Below are 14151 nucleotides of genomic sequence, written 5' to 3' on the forward strand. Positions count from 1 at the left end.
GTCAAATCTTTTCATTCTGGCCACAGAACTGAATGGGAGCCCAAGATGGAAATACAGAGGCCACAAAGGTATTGCTGTGCTGTTGGCCTGGATATTAGTTTTAATAAATAAAGAAGGACCGTGATTATAGCGAGGGCAAGGGGGTGACTGAGATGAGCGTAGCAATAACCAGGAATTACATTTCAGTGCAAAGATCTAGCGTAGTCTAGGATAAGAGCAAACTTTCAAATACACAGCTAAAATATTAAGAGTACTAGCCTGAATTTCACAAAAAACACCTTTCTGCCTACAAGCCTTGAGAAACTGATGAGCTCCTCATGTATATATTAAATTCAATGTTTGCAAAAGATCCATACCTAGAATGCATATATGTGAGGGGAAAATATTTGTTATATCATTTGTTTTCTCTATGAATTTGTCCTTTGAAGAGTTAATCTGACTGATATAATTTATTATGGTTTACTGGCCTTGTTTTGAATGCTTAATACTCTAACAGCTACACTTTTCCTTTTCACTACTCTGCCATTCACATTGCTAAGCTGATTTTCAGAAACTTTCTGAGAGATTTTAGGTGAAATAAACTAAAAGTAAAATGGCTGATGCTGTTGAAATAAAACCGTGAACTCTTCCCTATTTTAAATCTCACCACAACAATTTTGTTGTCAAAATTACACTGTCCTGTTTTTCAGAATTTCTGACCACGTAGAACTTGTTAATTGAAAGTATGCTGTGCGATAGGTGTAATAAATTACAGGGTGGAGGACTAGTAGGATTGCCACTTTGCTGGTTTTAAACTGGCCCAGCCAGGGGTCATGGTTTTGTCTCTTGAACAGATTGTCTTTCTTCCACCCTCCATAATGCTTACTAAACAATTCAAAATACAGTGGTGCCTCGCAAGACGAAAAGAATCCGTTCCGCGATTCTCTTCGTCTAGCGGTTTTTTCATCTTGCGAAGCAAGCTCATTGACGGCTTAGCGGATTAGCGCTATTAGCGGCTTAGCGGCTTAGAAAAGGGGGGGGGGGAACCCCCGCAGGAACTCGCAAGACATTTTCGTCTTGCGAAGCAAGCCCATAGGAAATTCGTTTTGCGAAGCACCTCCAAAACAGAAAACTCTTTGTCTAGCGAGTTTTCCGTCTTGTGAGACATTCGTCTTGCGGGGCACCACAGTACATATCTAGTAAAGGAATTTATACAGACATTATAAATGGCACATATTACTAGTGTGCCATGGATAACAAAATTTTGGTCAGGATCCCCCCCAAAATCTTAATAACTTCAAAAGTCTTGTGCATTAGAGAAAGGGACAAACTCCTCTTTTTAATAAGTTTGGCTTCATGAATTGTATCTACTGTCTCTGAAGAATAGGAGTTTGACCTACTGTATTTTTCGCTCTGTAACACGCACCCGACCATAACACGCACGTAGTTTTTAGAAGAGTAAAACAAGGAAAAAAATATTCTAAACGAAAAAGTGGATGTATGATTTTTGTGGTTCATGCTGTGGCCACAGACATGTGATCTGACAGTGAGTTTGGAGTAGCCCAATGCAAAAATCCTGAGGATCCATGTGGATCCGTGCTTTGTAACCACGTTTTAAGTGGGGAGAGAAGGAAAAGCACTCAAGGGAAAAGGAGCACGCGTGGGGTGTGTGGAGAAGGATGCTGCTAATAATGCAGAAGAGGGGTTTAAGGGGAGAAGCAGCATGTGTGGGGTGGGTGGAGAAGGATGCTGCTAATAATGAAGAAGAGGGGTATAAGGGGAGAAGGCTCCTCTCCTCTCCTGCTTTGCTCCTTTAAAGAAGCAGGCTCTCTGTCCCTCTCTCCTCCCCACTCAGCGGCTCTTCTCCCGCTTTGCTGTTTCAAAGCGAAGCACGGAGGAGGGAAGGAAGGGCAACCATGGATTCTCTGCTCACAACTGCAGCAGATCCCCCCCCCCCGCCATCCGTAGGCATTCCCTCCATAACACGCACAGACATTTCCCCTTACTTTCTATGAGGAAAAAGGTGAGTGTTATGGTGCAAAAAAAATACGGTAATTTTCAAATGACATGATGAAATGCATCTAGTTAGGGACGTCCAAGGAAACATCAGTTTTCCATTTAAATGATTTCGTCATTAATTCAGATTTGCAGCACTGTGGCACACATACGCCAGAATACTTGTGCTCAAAATATGGCATGACTTGGTGAAAATGATATAAAGATCACTTGAATTTTATAGGCGAGAATATGAGAATAAATCAGTAAAGAATGCTAATTAACTTTCGCAGTCTCCCGTTCTGCCTTTCAGCATATGCAATATAATGTATATTACCTTCAAAATGGCAGTGTTGGGGACAAATTGGCAGGTAGGGCCATTAGTGGATCCAAACTCCTTATTCCAGGTTTCAGTGTTCAGAATTAGTAGTAATAGGCATTCGATTTTATTAATTGCCTAATACAAAACATTTCTAGGCATCATGTGTACATAATTTTAAGAACGACCACCAAGTTTAACAATAAAACAGTACAATTGGTTATCATAATTCCTCAGAAGCCTAAGAGAAGAGGCATGTCTTAACTTGGCACAAAAGGATGTAGGTGGGCTGCCACCCCGCAAGATCCTGTTGTTGCCATCCTCCCAGCCTATTGAAGAGGAGCTCAGATGATGGTCTGGGCATGTTCAACTTGGGAGAGGCATTTTGTTCAGTATTGGCCGCCTGAGACATATAGGACTTTGTGGGTTAAAACCAGCACTTTGAATTGGCCTTGGAAATCAAGGTAGCTGTGCAGAAGTAGTGCTAAATGCTCACCCCCTGAGAAGTCCTGTGGCCATAGTCTTGTTGTACACGTTCTGTACCAAAAGCAGCTCCGCACATAGTGATCTCACCTGGAGGTTGCTAGAGCATAGGTTACTGATTCCACAGTCTGGTTAGGGAAATAGCTTGTAGAAGGCACTCCATACTACTGAGGCCACCTGTGCCTCCAAAGGTAGCAGTGAATTCAGGAAAACTCAGAAGCTACAGATATGCAACCCCATCTAGAGCGGACAGTTCAGGGCAACTGCCACTCACGTTCTGGCCTTCTCAGGCTGACTGATGGCAATCAAGCGGTGGGTATGGGTTCTCCTGCCAACTTTGCCTTCAATGGTAGTTATTACGGGAGTAAGGCCCAGGGGGAGTGAAACAGGAAAATCTGCTCCCCAGTTGTCCCAGCTTTTGTGTTCTTCCTGCTGACAGATGATCTTCTGGCCTTGTTCTGTCTTAATGAAAGATGAGTGCACAACTGTAGCATTTCTTTTGCCTTTCCTTTGGCTTGTGGCTTTGCACCATTGCTTGGTTTTGTTCTGCCTTCTCTAACACAGGTGTACATTTTGTTTGCTCCCTCTTTTGTGGTCTGGAACACTGTCAAATCCTTAAATGTAAGATACATAGTTCCCTAGAAAATCTAGCGAAAACCAAGTTGTATATGCAGGGACCTCCATATTGGTGGTTCTCATCAGCCCAGCCTTTTCCCATACATTTGTATACACCCATTCATATATTATTATGTGTCGGAATTTGAAAGGTGAGCTAATCCTGTGCAAATCTTTACTCTGAATTAGTTGTGAAATTTAGGAAAGGACTGGTTGGCACAGGACCGTGCCCTAGAACAGGAAGATAATATTTATGTTGGTGGCCTTCTGGTCCCTTCTACTTTTTATTATTTCAATTCAGTTATATCTTAAGTTCACTCTTCAACACTTTCATCTTACTGCAGCCAGAACTATTTTAAATATATTTCTCTAGGCAGAGCAGATGGGTTTTGTTTTCCCCAAGGTTCATATGCTTACTGATGCTGAAAAAGTTCCTTTTGTTTTTGAATTTTTTGCTGCCTCCTATGTGACATGTAGCTCAGATCATTTTGCTCAACTCTCTGAGATAACCTACTAAATTTTACTTGACCCAGGGACATTTTCAGGCCTAGTGGATCTAGGTAATTCTTGCATGCTTTGCTTGACACACACTTACTAGCAAGTTACTATCTTATCTATAGATATAAGGAAAACTGTCTCATGGCACTCAGACAAGAAGAACTTCACTGTTGTAGCCAGACAGCTATCTGATATCAAGTTGCCACATATTAGCAAAGATTTCTTTGATGTGACATCTGGAAGCCAACAAGCAAACTTTCATATTTGTTGTGTCATAAATTACTGTTGCTGTCATTTATTCTGTTTATTTCTTGTCCTTTACCATGAGGTCCTAAGGTAAGTGACAACAATTTAAATATACAATATTTAAAAGTGTTTAAAACAGATCTCTATCAGAATTGTACATGAGGCAGTTGATAAAATGCAACTCTTGCCTGATGAGGTTTTATGAATAAATTTTAAATCATGTTAACGTGTAGGCCTTCAGAAAATAAGTTTAGGGATTGTTGTATTTTGTGCCTTTTTTGGCCTTGTCCCGTACCTGAAGAAGAGGTAGAGGCAAAGAGGGAGGATTATTATTGTTATTTATGTCTACCCTTCCTCTCCAATCCACCTGAGGGCATATGTGTTCTGAATACAATATACAATAGAACCTAGATTGAAGGGAAGCAGCCAGCCAGCCAGGTTTGTCTGATTTTCCTACATACCTCAAAGGGATCCTCCCATTCGTGTTTTCTCCAGGGCAGTTTGGATATTTAGCATATCTGCACCAGAAATATCCAACACACTACTAAAGATAATAGGGACGTGGGTGGCGCTGTGGGTAAAACCTCAGCGCCTAGGACTTGCCGATCGAAAGGTCGGTGGTTCGAATCCCCGCGGCGGGGTGCGCTCCCGTCGCTCGGTCCCAGCGCCTGCCAACCTAGCAGTTCGAAAGCACCTCCGGGTGCAAGTAGATAAAGAGGGACCGCTTACCAGCGGGAAGGTAAACGGCGTTCCGTGTTCTGTGCTGGCTCGCCAGATGCAGCTTCGTCACGCTGGCCACGTGACCCGGAAGTGTCTGCGGACAGCGCTGGCTCCCGGCCTATAGAGTGAGATGAGCGCACAGCCCTAGAGTCTGGCAAGACTGGCCCGTACGGGCAGGGGTACCTTTACTTTTACCTTACTAAAGATAATGCTTATTGAGTTTGCACATTAAACTGTTGTTCGTGGTGTTTGAGTGTTGGGCTTGGAGCAGGCACACTTAGGTTCAGACCTCTCAATCCCATTAGGTGGCCTACCTTATTTCATTCTTGCATTGTGTCAACTCTGCATTTTGCCTTTCCTCACATTGTATCCAAGGTAGGCCTGCCATACTCATTCTCTGTCTCCCCTTCCTCACAACAGAGATAGGAAAACACCCCACCTTTTGACTCACAGCCACCTGAGGTTTTGGATCATTCCTTACAAATGGTTGAAAATCCTCAAGGGCTTTTTTTAGGTACTCTCACTCCAGAAAACACGGTTGCAAGGAAAAGAAACGGGGGTATAAAAGAGTCCAGCTCACTCCCAAGGAGGCAAGTCAGGTTGCTGTCTCGCTCCACAACGTGAAATGATGGTTCTGAGCCATGCTTACAACTGTCATTTCCCACCGGGATCTATTTATTTTTATCCCAGGTTGTTGCTGGGTTTTTTTCCCCTGGTCATACTAGACCGCAAAGTGGTTTCAAAAATTAACAAATACATTAATATTGCACTACTTACAAAAAGAAAATTAACAGTGGAGCATGTGAATGAGTCACAGATGTAAAAACCTCAGTCAGGAAATTGCAAGACGCAATCACAAACAGAAAGTGTCCAAAATGGAAGTCTTCAACAACCATCAAAAATTTGGCAGAAGTGAAGGAGCCCAGTAGGGGTCCTTGGGAAGGATATATTCCACAGTCTCTGTACCACCACAGAAAGACTCTGTTTCAGATATCTGTCATCTGCCTCGAGAAAATTGCAGGAAATGACAGTTCTGTGCAGAATCTTGGAACCACCATTTAAATGGTAAACTTTGCAGTTGAATCTTTTGCTTACAGAGCTGTGGAACTGACAAGGGAATGATGTGAGGCCTTCATGTCACCCATTGCAGTGTGTGTTGAGTGTCAATTTGAAATACAGTGGTACCTTGGGTTAAGAACTTAATTCGTTCCGGAGGTCTGTTCTTAACCTGAAACTGTTCTTAACCTGAAGCACCACTTTAGCTAATGGGGTCTCCTGCTGCTGCCGCGCCGCTGGAGCACAATTTCTGTTCTCATCCTGAAGCAAAGTTCTTAACCTGAGGTAATATTTCTGGGTTAGCAGAGTCTTTAACCTGAAGCGTATGTAACCTGAAGCGTATGTAACCGAGGTACCACTGTAGTTCACAAGCTGTATGTGTGTGCTCTTTTAAGCTTCCTTTTTTGAAAAATCATGCTATCTCTTCCTCAAAAGACTCCTGTGAGAATAAAATTGTATATCCTGAAATATGCAGAGTTCCCTCAGAAGTAATAATAATAATAATAATAATAATAATAATAATAATAATAATAATAATAATAATAAATTTATTATTTATACCCCGCCCATCTGGCTGGGTCCCCCCAGCCACTCTGGGCAGCTTCCAACAAAACACAATACAATACACTAAAATACAAAGAAGGGCGAGATGAGACTTTTAATCTCAGGGTCATGGGTTCAAGTTGACCCCACACTGGGCAGAAGATTTTTGCATTGCAGGGGGTTGGACTAGATGATTCTTGTGGTCTCTTCCAACTCTACAATTCTGTGATTCTACATACATATGATTGACATATGTGCTATTTCCAGCTTCTTGAATGTCGTCTCTTTCTGTATGAACCTGTGGAATGTTTATTGCTTATCTTTGCTTATCTTTTCAAATAATGAAACATTTACATGGTACATGAAGCTGCAAATCGTCACTGGGGACAGCATTAAGCAAACAACATCCTCTACGCATACCAAAAGAAGGTGTGTCAGTAACAAAGAAACAAGCACCCATTATCTTATTTAAGAGCTAAACAGAAGGACGTGGGTGGCTGCACAAAATACTTTGAAGAGCTGGGCTACATAATGCAGTGCAATTGTTTGGAAAGATTTCCATTTCTTACTACATTTCTTTTTACAGAAAGTTAACAGTCTATTAAGTGCATATATTTGAATTTCCTCTGCTGGTGTCATGGACCAATTTCCTTGTTGCTTCACTTGCTGCTGTGTTGAGCTTTGCAGACAGCGCTTGGATCAAACAAACAATGAAATCTTGCACAAAGCCTTTATATTTTATATTTAATAAAAATATATACTGCCTTTTGACGAAAGATAGGTTCCCAAACTTCTGAGCAACTGGATTTTTACTTTTTACTGTTCTTACCTGTTCTGACAGCTGATTTTATCATTCTAGTGCTACTGTGGTGTTTGGATCTCTCTTGTATTTCTATCCTGCTTGTTGTTTTGAGTGTCTTAGAAGATGAAAAGTAAGAGAGAAGCTTTTAAAACAGAATATAAAACAAAATGCCAGAACTCTTGTTGAAAATCTGTAAAAAAAAGTCTGCATGGTTACATTGCCTTTACTCAGACCCAGATACAAAGAACCAGGCAACTCCAGACAATTTTGCATTCACATGTCTTAAACAGAAGCCCAGCCGTGCTGCATGTCAAACCATTTTTGCACTTGAGAAGACTTCCAAAAGTAAATTGTGACAGCATAGGAGTCTTCCATTTAAATCAAATACTTCAGAAATCCCACGGTGCATGCCCAAGCCTTTGGGCTTGCCTAAAGTAGCTAAGTAGTTCTTTGCACCCAAGACTTTATAATTATTTCTTCCTGTAGCTATGTCAAAAAATGAGTTTTGATTCTGCAGACTTGCTTATTTTGTTCTCCTGTAGCAATCACGTTAATTACCTTCTGGATAATTTGTGGAAGAGTTTCCTCATTCTGCAGGAGAAGTGGCCCAGGTTAAGACAGCTACATATAATAATTTTAAGCACCGTAGTCTTTAATTGAATATAACTTCCAGGAGAAAAAATAGGAAGTTCCATTGAGCTCAGTGGAGCCACCTCTTAGGTAAACAGCATAGCAGGAATAGCTAATGGCCATTCAGATATTGGACTACAATCTCCATGATTCCCTACCATTGGCCATGCTGGCAAAGGCTGAGGCCTGAAAACATCTGGAGGGCCACAGGTTCCCCACTCCCAAGTTATAGGATCAGAGCCTTGTTTAAGCCATTTTGTAAAGGTAAAGGGACCCCTGACCATTAGGTCCAGTCGTGGCCAACTTTGGGGTTGCAGCGCGCATCTCGTTTTATGGGCCAAGGAAGCAGGCGTACAGCTTCCGGGTCATGTGGCCAGCATGTCTAAGCCGCTTCTGGTGAACCAGAGCAGCGCACAGAAACGCCGTTTACCTTCCTGCTGGAGCGGTACCTATTTATCTACTTGCACTTTGACGTGCTTTCGAACTGCTAGGTTGGCAGGAGCAGGGACCGAGCAACAGGAGCTCACCCTGTTGCACGGATTCAAACCGCCGACCTTCTGATCAGCAAGCCCTAGGCTCTGTGGTGTAACCCACAGCGCCACCCGCATCCCTAAACCATTTTGAGGCTAGCGAAAAATATATTCTGCAGCTATCTTAGCACTAGCAAATACAAACATTGCATATCAACGATACCTTTAGTCACGAAAGGTCTTTTGTGATGCTCGATAAAAAGACTACAGATGTATACATGTTAATCAAGCATAACATGATAACCTTTAAGGTTTACATCATGTTTGTTTGTTACAAGTTGCCCACTTTTGTTTCCATGCACATGTTCCAAATGTTTACTCCTTGCCTGTTATAACACGCAGTATCCAAACAAACTTGCATTATCACATGAGCACTGCTCCACAGCATTTGATATTTCCATTGACATCCCTATATTCATTCGAAATAAGATGGGTTCATGAAACAATTCTATATTCTCCCACCATCCTGACGAAGATCTGCAAAACAGCAGTCAGTATCCAGAATCTCTGTTCAGTGTTGGACAGCTTATCTTTCATCGTACAAAGTGTGGAACTCTCTTAATTTAAAGACTTTCAGAGACTTGGAGTCTAAGATTTCATTTTGAACTTGTTATTGTTTGAAGGAATTCTATAAAGATTGTCTATTACGTATGTATATGGTCATTGTGTTGCCTAAACATTGTTGACGTTATAACACCCAGTCAAGTTGTTATCCTAGCTTTCATTGTGGGACAACTTCTTTTTTGTTCCGCTTTGAAAGTTCAGAACCTTTGCTTTCTGAAAGTGTGCTGTGTGTTACTATCTCGCTCCTTGAGTGTGTCTGAATTGAGTTGCAAGTCATCCTTAAATGCCATAAACATTCACACATTGGGTATCATAGGTAAGGCAGTGTGTATTGCCTTGAAGGTAATATCTTTCAGTGGTGGAACGTGCATGTTGTTCCTCTGTGAGACGTGTTGAGATGAAGCACACATTTGTGAATCAACCCTCACCTTTCTTCCTAAGACCTCTATGCTGCCTTCAAGAGATGTGACTCAGCTTTTAGCTGTGTTTTGAGGGATTAGGTGTGGTCTGTGAGATTGTATCCTCTCAACCCCTCTTATTTATTTCCCGCCAGATTCCCTCCTAAATGGTAAACCCAAGTTTGCCTTAAGCGTGAGTGAAGATGGTTGGCAGTGTGACTCTTAATCTTAATTAACATCATTTCATTTATTTTATTTATTATTTATTTATTTTATTTATTTATAAATTTATAAATTTTATTTATTTATAATAAAATAAATGTTATTTATTTTATTTATTAACATCATTTAATTAACTATTTCATTTTACATTTTCATTTTGAAAACTTGCTTCATTTTTATTTTTATTTATGTTTTTCAGGTTTATACATTTCACTAATTTTACAATCATTTTAAGATTTCAAAACTTGACTTCCTTCCGCATCTCTCTGCACTTCCTTAAATTTATTTTTGATATCTTCTGCATATCCAAATTAACTTAATTTGCACATTTATTCATCTACTTTAAATATATACTCTTATAAAACTGCAGGGTATTACCACAATCCTGCCAATGTTCTTATCTGTTTGCAATTTATCTGTAAATGGTCCAAAAAAAAAAAATCAATTCTCTTATTAAAAAGTTTGTTATCTTGATTTCTTATTCTCCTGGTAAGTTTTGCCATTTCTGCGTATTCCATGAGTTTTTGTATCCATTCTTCCTTTGCTGGGACTTCTGCTTCTTTCAGTTTTTGGCAAGTAACATTCTTGCTGCTTTAGTAGCATACATGCATAAGTTTCTATGCAGTTTCAGTAGTTCCGTCCCTATAATTTCCCAAAGCCAAGCTTCTGGGTGTGTGTTTTTTATAAACGTTATATTAAACATCATTTTCAATTAATTATATATCATTTCCCAGTAAGCTTTAACCCTACTACAAGACCACCACATATGGTAAAAAGAACCTTTCTCTTTACATTTCCAACACTTATTTGATTTGGATTTATACATTTTCAGATATCGTATGAGTATCTGTGTGGTGGTCATCACAGAAGCATTCCATATATTACTTCATCCAAAATAGAGAGGTATCCCATAACTACATGTAAAGGGTATAATAAATGTTTTTCTTTGGTGGCTCAGTGCTTTGAAATTCCCTTAAATTCCCATTTCTATTTGATCCATTTTTATTTAACAGTAAGTTCAGTTGGTCTTACTTCCTAATTAACTCCTTTAGGATTGCAGCCTGAACCTTGAATTTGTTACTCCACACCCAGGTTTCTGACATACCAGTTCCCAATTGAAACAACCATATAATAGGGGAAAATGACAGAAAGGGGTGTGACCACTTATATATGTAAGATGTGGTAGAAAACAGCATAAATTCTGGCGTTTCTTATTCCCATGATAGTTTGAAACCATAGTGATAATGTAAAGGTAGATTCTTTTTTGAGTAGTTTCAGTCTGGCGTATTCTGAAACCCTGCATCGTATTAACTCCCAAATTGCACCTGTACATGGCTCCTGTTTCCTCCCTTTAGAAATCTGTCGTTTGAAGGTTAGGCAATGTATTCCAAAGGTAATTCCCCCGCCCTCCCTACCTTCACCACGCCATGTAACATTCTTTTTATTTATGTGTATTTCCTGGTACGGTTGCTATGAAACTTGTCGGAAACTACCATTTGTGTCTGGCATGGGGAGGAAATATGACAGGTTTAAGCAGATACTGCTTTAAAGGGAGAATTTGCTTAGCAGTTGATTTTGCTGTGTTGAAACAGTTGCATCCAAAGAAATGTAACTGGAGTCTAATCTGGTTTTGTAAACAGTGCATGGATTATTCCTAGTAACAATTAGACAGATGGTTCTCCATCCCCCATCCTTCTGTATTATTTTCTCCAGCTGTGTTATGGTGATCATAGTATGCAGACTTACCTCACCATTCTAGTTGGAGTATGTTGAGCAAGGAGGTTGGTTTCTGCTCTGTGGAAACCTTAATTGAACTGCTCTGTGGATGTAGCCTCCGTGAAGATGGCTTGTCCCTTTTCAGGGCATTAGACTCCAGGGCTCCTTCCCAAGGATGATTTTAGCCATGTCACTGAACGAATCAATCAATGAAGAAGAAAGCTTTGAATACGATGATCATGTCACTGAATGCAAGCACAGATGTTGCGACAACCTTGATATCTTGGAAGAAGGTACTACTTACCTGCTACTTACATTTTAATGCATGAAATTGGTTTTCTGTCTCAATATGTTTATCCCAACCACACTATTTTGGCACTGGGATTGTAAAGCAAAGTACCTTTTCAGTCTTCTTCAAATCAATTTTATTCAGACGTTTTTGTCGGAGATTGTGGTTTTAGCCTGTAAAATGAAACTTTTATTGCCTTGAAATATTAAAGTATTAATATTCTCTGATTTGATGCTACATGTACCTTGTGGTTTACTTGTAGTTTAATTCTGGTAGTTCACTCTAGGTGGACTACATTCTAAGGGCCAATTATATTTTTCTTTCAATTGGATCATTTGTCTCTGAATGGTGAAACACATACCTTGGCCAGGAGAGAGAAAGAGAGAGAGTGTGTGTAGCGGAATATGTACCAATAAGTTGTAGAAATATGTGACTGAATATTTAGCCCTTCGGTTGTCTCATGCGCCTGTGAAGACCAGGTGCCTTTTTTTGGTCTTTTATAATCAGATAGGAGTGGGTGGCTTCTGTGTAGGAGCAGGTTATCTTTGGCAAGAGACAAATTCCAGCACAAATTGAGAGTGTACCACATGCTCCTTAGTGTTTGGGTTCCGTGGTCCCTAAGCAGACAGACACTCCCCTGTGTACTTGGAGTTAGGGAAGAGCGTAAGAGAGGAGACAAGAGAAAATAGCTATGTGCTCTGTAGGGGCAGGGAAGAGCAGATGCTCCTTCTGAATCCCACCATCGTTCTTCTTAGAGTATCATTTATGAGTTGGTTTTGAGCATGATTTTGGGTTGCCTGACAGGATGTGGTGTTATCTGACATGTTTCTGCCAAGCTCTACATGCTGCTGTAGTTGTAGCTTTGCACATGTCATGCACACGCTCAAATTGTTAGTGGACACACAACCCTTCTCAGAATGATTCTTATGTCGCTGTGCAACCCAATGATTGTGGGAGTGAACAACGAAATGGGATTCATAAACTGACAGTAGCAGGAGGCAGCTACTTACCTGCATTTTCTGGAGCAGTATACAGTGGTGCCTCGCAAGACGAAATTAATCTGTTCCGTGAGGCTCTTCGTATAGCGGTTTTTTCATCTTGCGAAGCAAGCCCATTGACAGCTTAGCGGATTAGCGCTATTAGCGGTTTAGCGGCTTTTAGCGGATCAGCTGATAAGCGGCTTAGCGGCTTAGGAAAAGGGGGGGGAGGGGAAAAAACCCGCAGGAACTCGCAAGACATTTTGTCTTGCGAAGCAAGCCCATAGGGAAATTCGTTTTGCGAAGCGCCTCCAAAACGGAAAACCCATTCGTCTAGCGGGTTTTCCGTCTTGCGAGGCGTTCGTCTTGCGGGGCACCACTGTAGATAACATGGGTAACGGAAGTAGCGAGGAACAAGTCTCTGTGTTCCTTGTAGCCCTAACACAGAATGTGTTTTGGGCAATACATTGTGACTGCGTTTCTTTCCCCAGCTGTAAAGGAAAGATAGAGTAAGATCATCCTTGGAGCTGGGGTTGAAAGTTCATTACACAAGGAGCACTAAAAATTGGTTTCTTATGAGCAGTGCAACATATGGCATGGGAAGAATAGATTACTCCCGAGACAGGCTGCTAATGTTTGTAAGCCAGTGATTCTCATTTCAGTAAACATTTGGTGAATCTCAATCCCTGCTACTGCCTTACTCACTCATGGTAAATCAGGGTTTCTTTTTCTCTTTCTTTCTTGTTTCCATAAGGAAGAGCTATTAAAAAATGTCTTGCATTCATTCTGCTTATAAGGTGTAAAAATCCCCCCAATCAAATCAATATAGTGTTGTGTGTAGCTGTGTTGCATGGCAATATTGTGATAATCTTAGGAATGCAAGTGCTCCACTGCAAAATAATTTTGTGTGTCTCTGTGTTAAATAATGACCTTGCCCACTACCAGCCATTCTCATTGCTATGCAAAGGGCAAAAACGCATGCAGCCTTAAAAAAAAAACAAGTTTACCAGGGCTCTAACACTTCCAGAAAAGCTGGGGGAAAGGAAGAGCAAATCAAACAGCACAAAAGCCTCTTTAACAAAGATCCATTGTTAAGAAGCAGATATTCGGAAACCACCCCTCTACCTTCTGAGTCAGAGTAGGCCCATTAAAGTAAATGGACTTAAGTTAACCATGCCAGACTTAAGTCCATTGATTCCACTGGGGCTACGCAGAGTATGGTCGGGAACTACCCAGACTCTTAAAAAGAAGACACACAAATATTCTCGGTGGAAAGGGCCACGAACAATTTCTACCTAGTATCATGAGCTGCTAGAATTCTTTTAACAAGTGCTGAGGCAGAGGCGGCCAACATTTGAAAAGGAAGACTCCTGTATCTTTCATAGTTATTTAAATACCAAAGCTCAATCCAGATATGACGGAAGCACTGTTAGTGGGTGGTGCCCTTGGCTGGCTGGCTGGAAGGCTTTCTGGTCTTGATGGGCGTACACTCCCTCTAAAGGAGTGGGTACAAAGCCTAGGGGTACATCTGGGTCCCGTGCTGTCTCCAGAGGCTCAGGTGGTGTCAGT

General features: G+C 41.0%; 1 protein-coding gene and 1 long non-coding RNA gene across 12 annotated transcripts in view; one reads left to right on the plus strand and one right to left on the minus strand.

Annotated features, from left to right (window-relative positions):
• TRAK1 (trafficking kinesin protein 1) overlaps positions 1–14151 on the plus strand; it is a 144254-nt gene that overhangs the window by 71922 nt on the left and 58181 nt on the right. For 3 of the 11 annotated variants that reach the window (XM_081882000.1, XM_081882001.1, XM_081882002.1), the window contains exon 1: positions 11339–11609. The exons of 6 other annotated variants lie outside the window; for them this stretch is intronic. In XM_081882000.1, the coding sequence (XP_081738126.1) occupies positions 11492–11609 (118 nt within the window). In that variant the 5' untranslated portion in view covers positions 11339–11491. Of the gene's footprint in view, positions 1–11338; positions 11610–14151 lie in introns of those variants that run through there. 2 more of the 11 variants (XM_081881993.1, XM_081881999.1) reach the window with 2 other exon arrangements.
• LOC309325847 overlaps positions 1–14151 on the minus strand; it is a 262622-nt gene that overhangs the window by 34256 nt on the left and 214215 nt on the right. The gene's annotated exons all lie outside the window — the stretch shown is intronic.

This window comes from Podarcis erhardii, assembly GCF_964252035.2.
Source record: "Podarcis erhardii genome assembly, chromosome: 12".
In the NCBI taxonomy this organism is placed as follows: Eukaryota; Metazoa; Chordata; class Lepidosauria; order Squamata; family Lacertidae; genus Podarcis; species Podarcis erhardii.